Here is a 15,018-nt window from a genome sequence, read left to right on the forward strand (position 1 = left end):
TTTTCAATAACGAAACTGGTAGAGATATTTATGATGATTAGAATAGTATACATCAAGATCTGGCATGAAACAACCAATCAGTAGACGAAGACAGGCAGCAAGCAGCAATAGAAAAGCCATAGATTAGGAACCTCGATCTAATGTCTTTTTTTTATGTTACCTATATCTACGCACTAGTCCCATACACGTACGTAGCATTCCGCGATTATATCTCATAGGGCCCCGAGTAGAGAGAAAACCCAACAAACACATTGCACATAAAAAGATCTATGTATTGTATATGGTACAGTAGGACCACCGTGTCCCGTTATATCCAAGGCATTAATAACCTTTCCCCGATGACTAAGAAAAGAAAGCCTCAAGCCCTCAAATGACGAACAAAAGAACAAAACCAAATAGCTCAACAAACCCATCATACAAACCCCCAATGTTGTCCGACGGTATATACCCACCCGACAATCAAGGCATTCCCATCCGTTCAGCACACGATAACAGACACGCCCCCTAGACCGTCTACCAACTCAACGACTTGCGGCCCTTCGCCCTCCTCCGCAAAATGATCATCCGTCCTCCACGCGACCGCACCCGGGCCAAGAATCCGTGACGCCGTTTCTGCACCCGTCGCGAGGGATTGTAGGTCGCGCGCTTACCGGCCAGGGAAGCACTGGCGGAGAAAGAGCGGGTCTGTTGGGCGGAGGGCGTGGCTGCGGAGGGAAGTTGTGTGTTGCTTAGGGTCTGGAGTTGGGGACGGATGGTGGTGGTGAAGTTGGTCATGGGGCGGAGTGGTGAGGAGAGGGTACTGAAAGGTGTTGTTGTTGTGGTTTTGGGGGTGAGGTATCTAGAACAGAACTGTCAGTACCGTGGACCTGTTCCTGAGATCAGGTGTATGGGGCGTGGTTTGGGTGATGGAGTGGTATGGTAGCCCTATGCTTGTTACCTACCTCGACATGGACATCGGGGAGGAGTACGTCCTCAGGGCGGAGGGCATGGCCCTGCACCGGAAGCAAAGCATTGTTGCGGATTGAATGTAGTGTGGACACCAAGAACGGACCGCGTAGGTTAGAAAGAAGAAGGATGGCGTGGGATCCGGAGAGGGATTGACTGATGGGGGTGGGAGGGTAGAGGACCGCTTGGAGTTATCGATTGATGGGCGGAAACGAAAATTGAACCTCCGGCGGAGAGAGCACGGACCACCCTCTTCGTCCTAGAACTTTTTTTCTTTTGGGAGGAACATGCTTCTTCCATTTTAATGTTAGCTCTCTCTCTCTGTCTTTACATTTGCGCGTGCACGATCGACCTTTATATTTACTTCATTTGTCGCTTTACTGAATAATAGACGGGCTCTTTTTAATTGCGCACAGTACACCACCATAAAGAGGAAAATTCCAACACTATACCATAAATCGAACATTCAAACCGTCACAATGGCTACAGGCCCCTCGCCCCTCCCCCCAACATTCATTCTCAATTCGAAGTCCATCTCCCAATCAGCGGCGCATGACTTTCTCGCTGCCTACATCGACCTCGCCGCTACAGACCCCGCATATCAACCCAACGCCGGAATCAGCGAGCATGGCCCGGTTTCGCGTACCACAGCCGCTGCGCCTAACCTCACGATACACAACTTGAAGCGCGTGAAGGCCGGCCTGGCGGGCGAGGTCCTAGGACGCGATTTGGCGCTCGCTAAGCTGGAAGAGGGAGATGCGCAGCAACAGCAGCAAGTGGGGGCGAATGGAGACTGGGAGGATGCGAAGAAGTTCCAGGAGGGTGAGAATGGCGATGCCGTGCAGGACGAGAACGATGCGCAGGGGCAGATGGAGGTAGACGATGCGGAACAGGATGCTGGTGCTCTTGATAAGGAGGAAAGGAAGCGGAAGAAGAAAGAGAGGAGATTGGCAGAGAAGAGGGCGAAAGCGAAGGCTGAGACTCAAGCCGAAGAGTAAATCCGGCGGCAAAGGGAAAGACAGTGAGTAAAAAATAGAAAAAGAAGAGGCTGTTATGGGTCTATGATTGGAAGGATTTGTTGGCATCATTTTGCTATGGGATTGATTCTGTTTGGTTGGGTATCAAAAGCCACGCATCTTGTATTTGGCGTACCAGTGGAGTTCTCTTATTTTCTGTGTTATTACTATTCTTTCTGAACGATGGATTCCCACACTTCTACAAAAAAACACCAACCCCATCCCACAGGACCGGATAACCGAAAAATTTCACAAGTCCGAACACTAACCGAGAACGCGAGTAAAGATAGCAGCATCAGAATGGCTTACAGCTCGCGGTCAGCAGCTTTAACTGGCTTCTCATCATCCTCCGCCTTATAATCAGTGACCTTTCCACCCTTCCAGCCGAGAGCCTTGAGTCGCTCCGAAAGGATCGGGTGAGAGTAGTGATAGCTGGCGTACATCCAATCGGCATCCATGGTGCTCAAGTTCTGGATCTGGAGCTTGAGGAGAGACGAGGCGAGCTTCTCGGAGTAGCCAAGCTTTACAGCAAAGGCATCTGGGTGATTGTTAGCCGTAACCTCATCGCAGCAGAAGCAGAGAAACATACCAGCCTGGAATTCGAATTTACGACTGAGGATGTTCATTAGAAGCTTAACAACGGCATCCATTGGTGCCAGAGCATCCGAAAACAGAAGGAATCCAATCATGATGGGTTGTTCGTTAATGAAACCGAAAGATTGGTACAACGACCTGTTGTTTACAAAGACCGAGAAAAGAGCAAAGATGTAGAACATGTGGAACTACAGCAGTCAGTTGGACCTGTCTCACACAATCATCAAGCAGGCTAACATACCTGGGCGATACCGAACAGCTTGGTGGTGTGGCTGAGACTCCAATGGCCCAATTCATGGCTCAGAACGGCGACCACCTCCTCAGACTCACTCTTCTCGATCAAAGTATCGTAAATGACAATATGCTTCTTCCATGGCAGTCCATAGAAATATGCGTTGCTGTGAGCACTTCGCTTGCTACCATCGATGACGTGAAGTTCCTGGAGAGGGAAGTTCAGCTTCTTGGCGAGGTTCTCAACGCCAGTCTTTAGGTCACCAGGTTCCAAGGGCGATAGCTTGTTGAACAACGGCAGGATCACAATCGGGTAGATGGTAATGGCAAAGATCTGGACGAAGATACCAAAAAGCCACAGGTAGTAGAAGAACGAGTTACCAGTCTTCTGGACGATCTTGAGCACTGCGCTAATGATAGGCGTTCCAAGCACAATTCCGAGCATCTGACCCTTCAGCATATCCGTAACCCAGAGCTTGAGAGTCTGCTTATTGAAGCCGAATTTCTCTTCCAAGACAAAAGTGTTGTAGTACGAGATTGGTAGCGACAGAATAGTGCTAATCAGGTTGAACCCAAATAAGAACACGAGAGTTTGCGTGATTTCGCCTTGGAACCGAGAAGGGAAGTACTGTGCCAACAAGAGACCGCTAGCTCCCCAGAGCTTGGGGAGGATATCACCGTAGATAAACGCAAGATTCTGAATTTGACCGTAGAGACCAGCAACGAAGCCGAACTTCGCTTTCGCGCGACCGTAAGACTGGAGACGCGGTTAGGTGTAACGCTCGACCTGGATGGATGATGGGCATGCTTACTTGACTTTGATCGAAGACCTTCTGAGACACCTCATTCTCCAAAACCTGTGGGGGCTTTGTGCGCTGCAGGACCTTATATTGACGGAGAGACAGAAGACCTTCTAGGACAAATTGTCCCAAAGAGAATCCCACGAGGACATTCTTCCATGGGAAGAACGGGCGGTCGAGGAGACGCGCCAATTGCTATAACCGCCACGGTAAGCCAGATCAGCTATAGCTCTTTATCATAAGCGGACAGGTGTCACCGCGGAGGCGTGGATTTCTTCAAAGACATTTGAAGACAAGGGACGTACCTCGAGTATATACATGTTGAAGCGAACCCAACAACAGCTATGCCTCAATGTCAAGGAACTGCTGTGCTGTGTTGTTTGTCAGGTTGATAGTAACATTCCAAGCAGGTTGCGCTTTGAAGTATTGCGGGAGCATGGAGTGCCTTAGTCACCTGTGGTTGTTGTTACTAGCTCATTACGCAATTTTAATACAGTGGAACCAAGAATGTATCCATTGTATGTACAGTATGTGTATGTCATAGGTTACCTATTGTGGTTGCCTGTGAATAAATCACAATAGGGAGTTCAATTAATACGTGGATCGCCAATAGTTCTATTAGCATTTAGTAGGAATAAATTACTGCTAGTAGGGTGCGTATTAAGTAGGGCTATATTTAGCATAGGAGGGCTAGTGTAGAGGAAGAGACCACCTAAGCCATAGTTAATATATAAATGCTATATACCCTTCGCGTGTTTATAACAGCGAAAACCACGAGATTGAATAGTATTACTATGAATTATCCATAAGAAGCCGGGACCGAATGAGAGTAAGAGAACTTTGTAGTCCCGCCGTCATGGTTGTATAGGGCTGCTCCGGTACATGTACTATCGACAGGTGCCATGTACTAGTAGTATTCCCTTGGTGGGAGACCCATCTCAATCAATGCTACATTGGTAGAAATATGGCTATAGTGTCCATTATGAAACCTTCCATGGATATACTGATTATTACCAGAGCGAGTATATGGTAAGGCCTTCACATCGTCCCGACATTTAATCATCTACCCAATGCTTTTTTTCATTGCATTCGTCATCTCCCTATAAGTAGCCCCTACATAGGTTCATGCAAGTAGAAAGAATAAGAAATAAGTAATAAAAATGAACATAGAAAAGTTTTTCCACTGAACAGCGTCATAACACACGTCAAAGAAGTAGTGTCCTACTCCATCCATAACAACTCATCCCCCCCAATCCATCCATCACCTGTTGGACATAATGGGCTCTTGGTTCTTGGGATCCTTTGCATAGGCCGCGATTGCGGAGAATTCCAAGTGTTCTTCCCCTTGACACTCCTACCAAGAAGCATGGACGGCGATTGGTCCTCCTGCGTTCTCTATTCATGGGTAAAACCAGATGCCTTCATTCCTGTGGTAAATTCCCCATGAAGCTTGAGCTCTTCAAGGCCTGTTTCCGAGGAATAGAGGGAACCAGAAGTTTGGATTTCCTTCACCCCCCTTCCAGCTGGCTCAATCAGGTCAAGCTACATAAGCACGCACATAATAGCTCGCTTAGTTCAGGATGGGTTCGAGGGTGTTACCGCTATCACACAGTTAGACATCTATCATCCAGGAAAAGACCTATGATGGAATAGAAAAATTACTTACGCAACAATGTTAGCCCACCCAATCAGACGCCAGTGCTTGTCGATTCTGCGAGAAATGGCAATCTTCTCGCCAATTTCGGTACAAGCAGGGCTGGTCAAGCTCAGCTTTGCGGCATCGGCCTTGACGCCCATGACCTTAGCACCGGTGGCCGTAGAACCGATGTTGACCATCAGAACCTCGTTCTTGCTCAGCTTAGCAACCTTGGCCTGCTTGCCGTCGGCGGTCTTGACACCCAACAACCGGCGCAGCAAGAAATAGTTGACCTCCAGTTCGGTGTAAATGGCGGGCAGACGTCCGCGATGGCCCAGGACGAAACCGACAAGACGATCGGCACGGCACAGAGTAGGGTCCACACGGGTACCGACACCAATAAGACCACCAGGAACAGCAAATTTCAGGTCGTTGTGCTCAGCGAAGAGAGAAACAACCCGCGAGAAGATGGGCCGGCACTGAATCTTGCCGTTCTCGTCCTTGGTTACGAGACCGGGACGGATTTCCACCTCGTCGTTAAGCTTAAGCACACCAGTCAGAATGGAACCACCAGCAACACCGCCCTTCAGCTCATCAATCTCGGCACCAGGCTTGTTCACATCGAATGAACGGATGACGATCATGTGTGGCGAAGCGGTGAAATCACGGACAGGGACAGGGATGTGGGAAACAAGGTATTCGTTGACAGCATCAATGTTGTACTTCAGCTGAGCGGAGATGGGGATAATAGGAGAGCCATCAGCAACAGTACCACGGATGAACTTCAGAATCGATTGGTAATGCTGAAGAGCTCCTTCTTCCCTCATCAGATCAACCTTATTTTGCAAGATGATAATATGGCTAAGCTTCATAATCTCGATAGCTGCCAAATGTTCCGAAGTTTGAGGCTGAGGGCAAGTTTCGTTTCCGGCAATCAGAAGAAGAGCTGCGTCCATGACGGCGGCACCTGACAACATGGTACTCATCAGAATATCGTGACCGGGGCAGTCAACGAAGCTGAGGGGGGCAAAAGGTTAGCAAACAGCGCTGAATAAAAGATTAAAAGACGGAGCCACCTACGAGACATGTCTCAACAGCCTATAACGTCCTGTGCACCCATCTCTCTCACATGGAGGGTCGATCTCCTTCTCACTCTTGAAACTCTTGAAGCATGTTGGGCGAGGACACTCGGGGTTGTCGCACTTGTAGATCTTGGCGTTGGCGTAGCCCAGCTTGATTGTAATGTTTCGCTCCAACTCGTTTTTGAAACGGACAGTCTGAACCTCTGAGATAGCCTTGACCACTGTTGACTTTCCGTGAGCGACGTGTCCGATGGTACCAATGTTAATAGTGGCCTGGCGCGCAATGATTTCGGGCGACAGAGGGGTCAGGGTCGACAGGTCAAGGGTAGCGGGGTCTGGCTGTTCGGGCAACTCTGGCCGCTTGGGCTGAGAAACAGGGGGTACACTCTTCATCGCAGACTTGAGAGGCTTCTCCTCTTGGTCGAGGGGCTCTTGTTCTTCAATATCATCATGGCCGTTCGCATTCAGCATGGGGGATCCCGGCTGGGATTCATCATCGGAAAAATCGCCGTTGGCAGCCATGATTGCTATGTTAGACCCAAATACAGTAGCAGTTCGGAGGAAGGAGGAAGAGGGTAATGTGGGGAGTAAAGAAAACCGGCGAGGGTCGAGAGCGTGGTGATGGATGAAAATTGCAGCTTGCGGGAACAGAGGCGATATGATAGCAGTTTGGGTCGGCCACTCAGTGGGGTTTGTTTCTTTTGTGCAGTGGAGTGAGTGCGTTGTAGGGCGGTGAAAGGCGTCCCCTCGACCTTTTTTTCTCGCTCTGAGTCACCGCCTCACCAGTTGACTCAATTCAATTGAGATCTCCGAATGAGCGAGTGACTTCTATAGAATTGATTGGGAAACTTCTACCATTGACTGTTATCTGTTACTTGGGATTCATTGAGCGGCTCCTTCGCTGTAATACTATCATTGAATTCTTCTATTCTTTTCTCTAGCCCATGACGGATGATACCACTCGTCCCTCGCTTTCTCCCAAGATACTGGACGGCTGTTCTTATAGTCAAGCTGCAAGCAGAAAGAAAAGAAAGATTACGAGAGAGTTTGAAGGCGCTAAAAATCGTTTCTGACAAACATTTGGTTTTCTTTTACATGCTTCTCGTCTAACAACAAATCGTAGGGTATACAGGACAAACTGGAATAATCAACTGACATCCAAATGGTTAGGCATCACTTTCTTCACTCTCAGACTCGTTTTCCTCGTCACTGTCTAAGCCTTCAAATTCCTCTTCGGAATCTAGAAGGCTGGAGGGGTCCTCCGAAGGCAGCATCACAAATCCCTTAAGACAGGTAATCCGATTTCCGGTTTCATAAGCATTCAAAAATTTACCCACCTGAGGGGTTTTTGAAGCTTTCTCGTCTTTGGTTTTACTGGTCTTTCCACCCTTTCCCTTGCCGGCGAGGTCTTCTCCAGGTACATACCATACGCGTATAACGCCTTCGCTATTGCCCGTGACCACTAGGAAACCGTCCTGGGGGCCTGCTGTTTCATTTTTCAAGCTTAAGATCTCGAAATCCTTAACTCTCCCCGGGAAACCAGATGCTTTGCCGCCAAGTTCAGCAACGGCTTCGGCGTAAGGGATAGGCGAATCATCCTCATCCTGCGGCTTTTGCACTTTTTTGGTGGAGTAGAAGATAACCCTACCATCTTCTGTAGAGACAGCGAGTAGTTCGTCACCATCCTCAGCGGATGGATCTTTGTTGATATACTTCATTTGATGGATCTTACTCCGAGGGCTTGGGAATATCCTGCAAATTGGGGTCGAATCCTGTGGACATGGTTAGACTCATGCATCATAGGCTGAAGGGTAAAAACACTCACAATTCCGAAGACAACAGCTCCCCACTCAAATGCAACAGCAAATTCCTCGCCCTTAGAGTCCCAGACAATCTTCCTTCCCTCACCAGTACTCCATTTGCCTTCTTTAACCGCCTGTAGAATCTCTCTACTGAAGTTCAACACACCAGCCTTCTTACCCGTGACCAGGTTCCAAAGCCTCATACATTTCTCACCCTTCCCCACGCTAAGCATCAGTTTCATACTGGGATGCACGGCGAAGTCATTGACACCAGACGGCGACCCTCCAGGAGGAGCTGTGTCTCCGCTGGGTCTCCCTTGAACTTTCGGGCGGGGAGCTTTAATGGTAGATACAACGGCAAAGTCGCGAGTCCGGGTGACGGAAATAGTATTGTCCTCCGAAGCAGCCAAAAGCTTCGAGCGTGAAGGGAAATGCAGAGCAGATATACTCGAAGAGTGATGTAGCAATGTGCCTAGCTCTCGGTTCTTCGGATTCTCAAGGATTTTGTTCCCCGCGAGAGTCGGGATAGAGGGATACTGCTCGTTTACCTCAAGAGGGGCGGCCGACAAAGAATACAGTTTGATAGTCTCATCTGTTGCACCGCTCGCCAAAATAACCTTTGGCGAATCCTCGGTCGAATCTGCGTTTGGTCGAGGAGACAAAGCGAGGCAGCGGATGGCGGATGCATGAGCCTCAAACAAGAAGGTGTCAATGAATTGTACTGCGGACGAGTGAGCGGATGAATCCTTCTCCTCACTGGAAGAGAAGCAAGATGGGGGAATGGCAGCAGTGAAACCATGCAGCACCCGTTCATATGATCCAGTGATTATTTGCAAAGTGACGGCCGGTAAATCAACAGAGGATGAGGAAGGCTCATGACTGGTTGTTGATTTGACAACCTTTGAAGGTTGTTGGCTTGAGACTCGAGCGTCCTTGGTCGTTTCTTCTCTCTTGCGCTTGGCCATGATCTAAAATCTTAAATGATAATGTTGGTTGGTGTTTCACCAATGACAAATGATTTTTTCAAGCTGTAGATATGAAAGCCGTACAAAAAAAGCGGGCAACTTTTTTTCTGCCAGACATTATCGAATGCATTAGGCGGTGAGGGTGGAACTAGCAGGATCGTGCCTGAGGTGCCGAGATACTGAATGCGGCAATGATGGGTGAATGCAGGTGCTCTGGGGAACAAAGGAGGAAATGGAGGGAAGAAAAATATTGAAAAATAGAAAAATAAAGTATTATCATAATATTTGACCTTTATATTGATACTTTGATATTGTATTTTTTTTTACGCAGCAAAAGTCATAATAAATGTCTGTCCGAGTAACGCCTCCAAGGCAAGGGGGACTAAGTATGCCTTAGGCTCCCGCGAATGTATTTTCTTTCAAACTGGGTAGCATACCAGACTTGGGGGAGGACTTGGGCCCTTCTTTTTCGCTCGATAACAATACCATACCTACTTACCAGTGATCACTTTTGCGCGCTGTTCTGTTCCCGGAACCACACGCTCTCTTTACTTACACTCCCTTTCTGCTCCCCCGACCAACCAACCAAAAACTCTCTCCATACTACCCGTGCAAAAGTCTCATCACTACTAACACCCCCAAAAATCCCTTCAAATCTAATCTTCGCGCGTCTTGATACTCTGCATCCCATAACAACACAACCACGCCCTTTCCATCATTTCTGAGCGATTTTTTCCACCTGGATGACTTCGCTCAACCCACTCCTTTTTAATTTAGCGCGTTAATCGGATGCTGTGTTCCCGAAATAGACTCGATGCTCCGCGAAGAGCTCCTTCGGTCTAAGAACGATGAGATCGCGTAAGTAATAATTATCTCCCAGCGATCCATTCTATTCTACCGGCTCATGCGATATCGAATTATCGCTCACTTTTAATTTTCAGACGTTGTTTGTTGTCGCGGAAGCGCAAACTGAGCGAGCTCTACTTTGCGACCGTAGGCTTCGCGGGCGCGACCGAGAACCCGTCCGCGGACTCGCTATACCATCAGAAAGAACAGGCGTTCCTCGACGCCAACGATCTTTCCAAGTAAGTCTTAGAATCACTACTCCCTTCGAACACCTCTATTTCCTTTTCTTTCCCCCCCCTATCATCTTTCGAACCTCATCTTGGTTTAATTCTTGTATTTTATTTATAATCTTTCTTTCTTTTCGTCAATATGTTCAATCATATGTAATACTCTATACTTTAATTGGTCGCAATTGCTGATCGACTTCTGAAGAGGTCGCTATTTCGATGAGGCCACCCTTCCACCCTTGCCTAATTATGCAGAGATTCTATCGCGCAAGTACCAGGAAGCTGTCCAGTCACGTCCGGAACCATCGAAAGCTTCCAATGCCATTCCTATCAGTCCTCCGGCGGGTGGAGAAGCTGTTGTTGCTCAGACTGCTCCTGATGCTGGCAAGAAAACATCACTGCCCCGGCCGCTACCGGAACAGAAGCCTCCTGGCACCGTACTACAACAGCAGCAACAGGAAATCCAAGTCCCTACTCAGCCTGCGCCTGGCGTTACTCCCGAAGGCTTGCCAGGTCTTGATGCATCCACCCCAGTCGCTGCACCCCCGACCGAATCTCCAGCCCCTGAGCAAAAGGTAATATCTGCAGTGCCAGGAACGCCCAAGAGCAGCCAAGGCCATGATTCTACAGAAGTTAGTATCTCACCGAGCCAGGCCAAGCCGACAACAACGACTGGGGTTTCTTCCGCGCCCACTGACGTGTCGTCTGTCCAGAAGAAACCTGATGAACGGCCATCTCTCGTGCTCAGCCGAGTGGCTCATCGCAACGAACAACCACTTTCTCCCGTGTCTTCTGCCGGTCCTTATTCCAACAATACTCCTGTTCCGGTTGCTGTATCACCAGAGACGAGTCCTGCCGAGGAGGGACCTGATCCCACCGATAAGATTGTACCAAGCCCCAAACCGGAGGAACCTACACAAGCACCCCCAATCCTGGTCCCATCCACACCAGATGAACAGCTTCGATTAGAAGAGGCGCAATCACTTCGCCAAAGCTCGCTTGTCGCAAAGAACACAATCGGGGATAGTGGTACCAACGAGCCTTCGACAAATGAAGTGCTCCAGGAGAGCGTTGCGGCACCGACAGATCTCGAGGCTTCGCTGAAAGAGGAACAAGTCTCGGTAGCTACACCCCTAGCGCCGGAGTCAAAGAAGCCTGATGGAGTGGTCCAACTTGCAGAGGATGACGGGCCGCCTCCGTCACATCAAGCTGAACAGGTCCAACCTTCGAATGCGATAGAACCTAAGGTATTGCCTCCAGCAACTTCGGCACAAAAGAAGGTCACGCAAACTGTTTCTGGGCCTGCACAGCCCGAAAGAATGACAACCAGAGTCTCTTCCGGTGCCATTCGGCATAAATCTGTTTCTGAAATCCTCGGCGAAGCCCCAAAACCGGTGGTGGCCCAACCCGATAAAGCCTCTGCTACTGACAAACCCGCAGATACGGCACGAGCTGTATCCAAGGCTCCCAGTGACTCGGCAGCAAGATTAAGCTTCAAGGACAGAAAGGCACGGGAAAGAGAGAGGAGCAAACTCTCCACAGTTGTTTTTCCAAAACAGCAGCAGCAGCAACTGCAAGACCAAGCCGACTCCATGGATCTTGTCCGCCAGCACACAGGTGATTTAGCGAAGTTGAATGAGGAAAGGGATTATCTCTTCACCTTGTTTCAGAGCAAGGCTTATAGCCCTCCTCGAGGCACAAGCCTCAGTACTCTCCTTGCCTCAGCTCATAAAACCTTAACCACGGCAAATCATCACCTTGAATATCAGGAGCAGATGGACTGTCGCACCCTTCGCCGCATCTATCAGCTTCAAAATGCAAATCGGTGGCCATTGCGCCAAATGAAGCGCTCAGCAGAGCCTCCTCGTCAAGGCACGCACTGGGATGTTCTTTTGGATCACATGAAGTGGATGCGTACTGATTTCCGCGAAGAACGGAAGTGGAAGATCGCAGCAGCAAAAAGTTGCGCAGATTGGTGCGCCGAATACGTCAACAGCCAGCCGGAGCATAGGTCGTTGCTTCGTGTGCATTCTAGAATTCCACCACTCAAATTAGTGAAGAAGGTCGAACCTGATACTAACATGATGTCGCCTCCAGAGGAGACAGGGGATGAAATGCTGGGATTGTCTCACCCGACTCCAGACCTAGTACCTTCAACAGAAGAAGACTCAGTTAGCGAGGGATATAATGATGAGCCACGTCATGATTTACATGATACGGTTGCTCCTGCCGCAATATTCTCCCTTAGTTCAGATGAATTTACATTCTCGCTAGATATGACGCCGGCAGCTCAAAAGCTTCTGGATGAACTTCCGGTCTACTCTCCAGTTGGGATTGCTCCAGAAACTAATCTACCGACATTCAAAGAACCTCCGGATGCTGTGTGGAAGACTGAGATTCTACCCGTCTCAAAATATGCTTCTGGGAAGATAGCATTCCTTGATGATGAACCGCCACGAAAACGTAGTCGCTATGATTATTCGCAGTATCAATCCGATCCAGAGCAAGGGTTGTTGGACCTGCCGCCAGAGCAGACAAATGTTGCCCTCTTCCGACCCGAGAACAAGCACATACGTGATCGTATTCACCCGGGGCATACATTTAGGCCCCCGACTGAATACCCTATGCCTTCTGTTGGATTCTTTGAGTCCCGCCAGTCGTCTCAGTGGACATACGCAGAGGATGATGAATTACGCCGTCTTGTAAAGGAGTACTCTTACAACTGGTCTTTGATCTCCAGCTGTTTGACTCCTTCGTCGCAATTCACCTCTGGAGCGGAGAGGCGAACTCCCTGGGAATGCTTTGAACGCTGGATCGGTCTGGAGGGGCTGCCTGCGGATATGTCGAAGACGCAATACTTTAGGGCTTACCATCAAAGGCTGGAGACTGCACAGCGTACTGTTCTAGCGCAGCAGCAAGCAGCCCAGCAACAGCAACAACAGCAACAGCAGCAGCAGCAGCAGCAGCAAGGCAATAACAACCCACAGTCGTTACCTCCGGTCCGTAGGCGAACCACACAACCTGTCCGGGTTGACCGGAGACGGTCCTCGAAGCATCTGGCTTTGCTCGATGCCATGCGCAAGTTGGCCAAGAAGCGGGAGACGATGCTTCAAAAGCAACAACACGGTGAGGAACAAAGAGGTTGACAATCTAATATGCGCCATACTAACGCTTTCTCAGCTTCTCAACTAGCATCACTGAGAAAAGTCAACGAGGCAAACCAGCCAAAACCCCCTATCTCGACGCCTGCCGAGTTTAGTCGTCTCAAGTATGAGCGGGAGTTAAAACTGCAGGAGAGGCAAGAACAATACCGGCAGCAGATGATAGCCACACAGAGGGTAAGCTTCTATCCCATGCACGAAATTCGGATTATTGCTAACGGGATTTCACAAGGCAAACTTGGCAGCTCAGCGTGCTGGGCAAATGCCTAACCAGCAGCCAATGATGAATGCCCCTGGTCGAACTCCAAATGCCATGCCTCAAAACCCTGGAACTCCCTCTATGCCCACCAGTACTCCTAATGGGATGCCTAACGGTTTACCGAATGGAATGCCGAATGGGATACCGCCTGGCGTTGGTGCCAACCAGGGACGGCCCCATATGCAAGCAATGCCTAATAGCGGACCTGTGAATGGCCACATGCCCCCTAATCCCATGGCCATGAAAATGATGCCACAGTCCGGAATGCAACAAACAACTGCCACCAGACCTGGAATGCCAATGCAAACGACCCCAGACAACACTCGGGTCATCCGGGAAGCTAACCGTCTCCAAGAGCAACAACGGCTTTTACAATCTAGGCAGCAACAGCAGAACCCGCAACCTCAACCTCAGCAACCCCAGCAGCAATTTCACAATCAGCAACAGTTTGTGGGCCAGGGTTCTCATTCCCCGAATATGAATGTACCCAATGTTAATGGGACACCGAACAATCCCGCCATGATGGCGGCTCTCCAGGCTGGGGGTGGTATGCAAAGCCCATCTTTCCACAACGCTACTCCCCAAGGAGTCTCTACCCCCTCACCCCGTATGGGACAGCCTAATCTGTTGTCGAGTGGAGTTGTACCGACCATTAGCAGCTTGCAAAATCAAATCCAGAGAACGCATCCGGGTATGTCCGCAGAGCAAGTGAATAAATTGGCCACCGAGCGATTGCATCAGTATCAGCAGCAGAGAATGTCTCAGGTCGCCATGAATGCAGCCGCTGGGAATATTGGAGCCGTCCAGGCTAATTATCAAATGTCGCAAGATGGAAACTTTCAATCTCCTCAGAACGGCATGAATGGTGGCCCCGGGATACAGATGCCTCAAACGCAAGGGTACTCGCCTATGATGCGGGTTCCTCAAACTGCTCAACAGAATCGGGTGGGCGTTGGAAACTCGCCGGCCATGAATGGGGCTGTCCCTCAACCAAGTCGCAGCGCAACACCGCAGACTCAACGCAGTGGCAGTGTCCAGGGTGGTCCCATGCCACCTTCGAACAAGAGTCCGAACCCTCCACAAGCTCAAACCGCTAGCAGCTAAGCTCCTTAAGCTTCAGAAGCCCTGGTGGTTGGCTGGTCTTACCTACTGCACTTGTCCCTTTAATCTTCGTTTGTAAATATTTCTGACCTCTAGCTCTTTATTGATTCCCCATACCCTCCGCCCCATGTCCTTTTAGCCTTTCTAACAACCGCGTGCAATATTATGCTACCTTCCATACCCCTTCACCTCGCTTCTTTTTCATCACTCCTATTTTTTAACCACCTTTTACTACCCTGCCCCGCGTGACGTTCTCCCAAACTCTCACACCTCTACCTTCTAGCATTGACTTTGGTATCATGCATTGGCATACGATTCACGATTGGCTGGAAGCATATCCAAGCCACGATTCT

The 15,018-nt window shown here is 49.4% G+C and overlaps 6 protein-coding genes across 6 annotated transcripts; 2 read left to right on the top strand and 4 right to left on the bottom strand.

Moving 5' to 3' along the window:
- Nucleotides 1–513: 513 nt before the first annotated feature.
- On the bottom strand, nucleotides 514–1,012 carry F9C07_4958 (mitochondrial 54S ribosomal protein bL34m; the record flags this gene model as incomplete). Its single annotated transcript, XM_041290856.1, has 2 exons — nucleotides 514–838; nucleotides 942–1,012. 2 exons carry the CDS (start codon nucleotides 1,010–1,012, stop codon nucleotides 514–516), a joined length of 396 nt encoding a protein of 131 aa, XP_041144566.1.
- Nucleotides 1,013–1,149: 137 nt separating this feature from the next.
- F9C07_2281971 (peptidase family M48-domain-containing protein) lies at nucleotides 1,150–4,038 on the bottom strand. Its single transcript, XM_041290857.2, has 5 exons — nucleotides 3,892–4,038; nucleotides 3,599–3,781; nucleotides 2,797–3,543; nucleotides 2,551–2,743; nucleotides 1,150–2,499 (listed from the first exon to the last, which is right to left on the bottom strand). The coding sequence occupies exons 1-5, from the start codon at nucleotides 3,904–3,906 to the stop codon at nucleotides 2,267–2,269; spliced, it is 1,371 nt and encodes a 456-aa protein (XP_041144568.1). The 5' UTR covers nucleotides 3,907–4,038; the 3' UTR covers nucleotides 1,150–2,266.
- Nucleotides 1,425–1,943, top strand: F9C07_4959 (uncharacterized protein; the record flags this gene model as incomplete). The annotated part of the gene is made up of 1 exon (XM_041285321.1): nucleotides 1,425–1,943. The coding sequence occupies one exon, from the start codon at nucleotides 1,425–1,427 to the stop codon at nucleotides 1,941–1,943; it is 519 nt and encodes a 172-aa protein (XP_041144567.1).
- Nucleotides 4,039–5,156: 1,118 nt separating the features above from the next.
- Nucleotides 5,157–6,826, bottom strand: F9C07_4961 (putative translation initiation factor EF-2 gamma subunit; the record flags this gene model as incomplete). Its single annotated transcript, XM_041290858.1, has 3 exons — nucleotides 5,157–5,187; nucleotides 5,253–6,239; nucleotides 6,303–6,826. The coding sequence occupies 3 exons, from the start codon at nucleotides 6,824–6,826 to the stop codon at nucleotides 5,157–5,159; spliced, it is 1,542 nt and encodes a 513-aa protein (XP_041144569.1).
- A 644-nt stretch (nucleotides 6,827–7,470) lies between these two features.
- Nucleotides 7,471–9,071, bottom strand: F9C07_4962 (putative 60S ribosome biogenesis protein Mak11; the record flags this gene model as incomplete). Its single annotated transcript, XM_041290859.1, has 2 exons — nucleotides 7,471–8,076; nucleotides 8,130–9,071. The coding sequence occupies 2 exons, from the start codon at nucleotides 9,069–9,071 to the stop codon at nucleotides 7,471–7,473; spliced, it is 1,548 nt and encodes a 515-aa protein (XP_041144570.1).
- An 814-nt stretch (nucleotides 9,072–9,885) lies between these two features.
- F9C07_4963 (MYB and HSA domain protein) lies at nucleotides 9,886–14,668 on the top strand (the record flags this gene model as incomplete). Its single annotated transcript, XM_041290867.1, has 5 exons — nucleotides 9,886–9,929; nucleotides 10,013–10,156; nucleotides 10,350–13,270; nucleotides 13,325–13,482; nucleotides 13,538–14,668. The coding sequence occupies 5 exons, from the start codon at nucleotides 9,886–9,888 to the stop codon at nucleotides 14,666–14,668; spliced, it is 4,398 nt and encodes a 1,465-aa protein (XP_041144571.1).
- Between the last annotated feature and the right edge of the window lie 350 nt (nucleotides 14,669–15,018).

This window comes from Aspergillus flavus, chromosome 3 (genome assembly GCF_009017415.1).
Source record: "Aspergillus flavus chromosome 3, complete sequence".
Taxonomy (NCBI): Eukaryota; Fungi; Ascomycota; class Eurotiomycetes; order Eurotiales; family Aspergillaceae; genus Aspergillus; species Aspergillus flavus.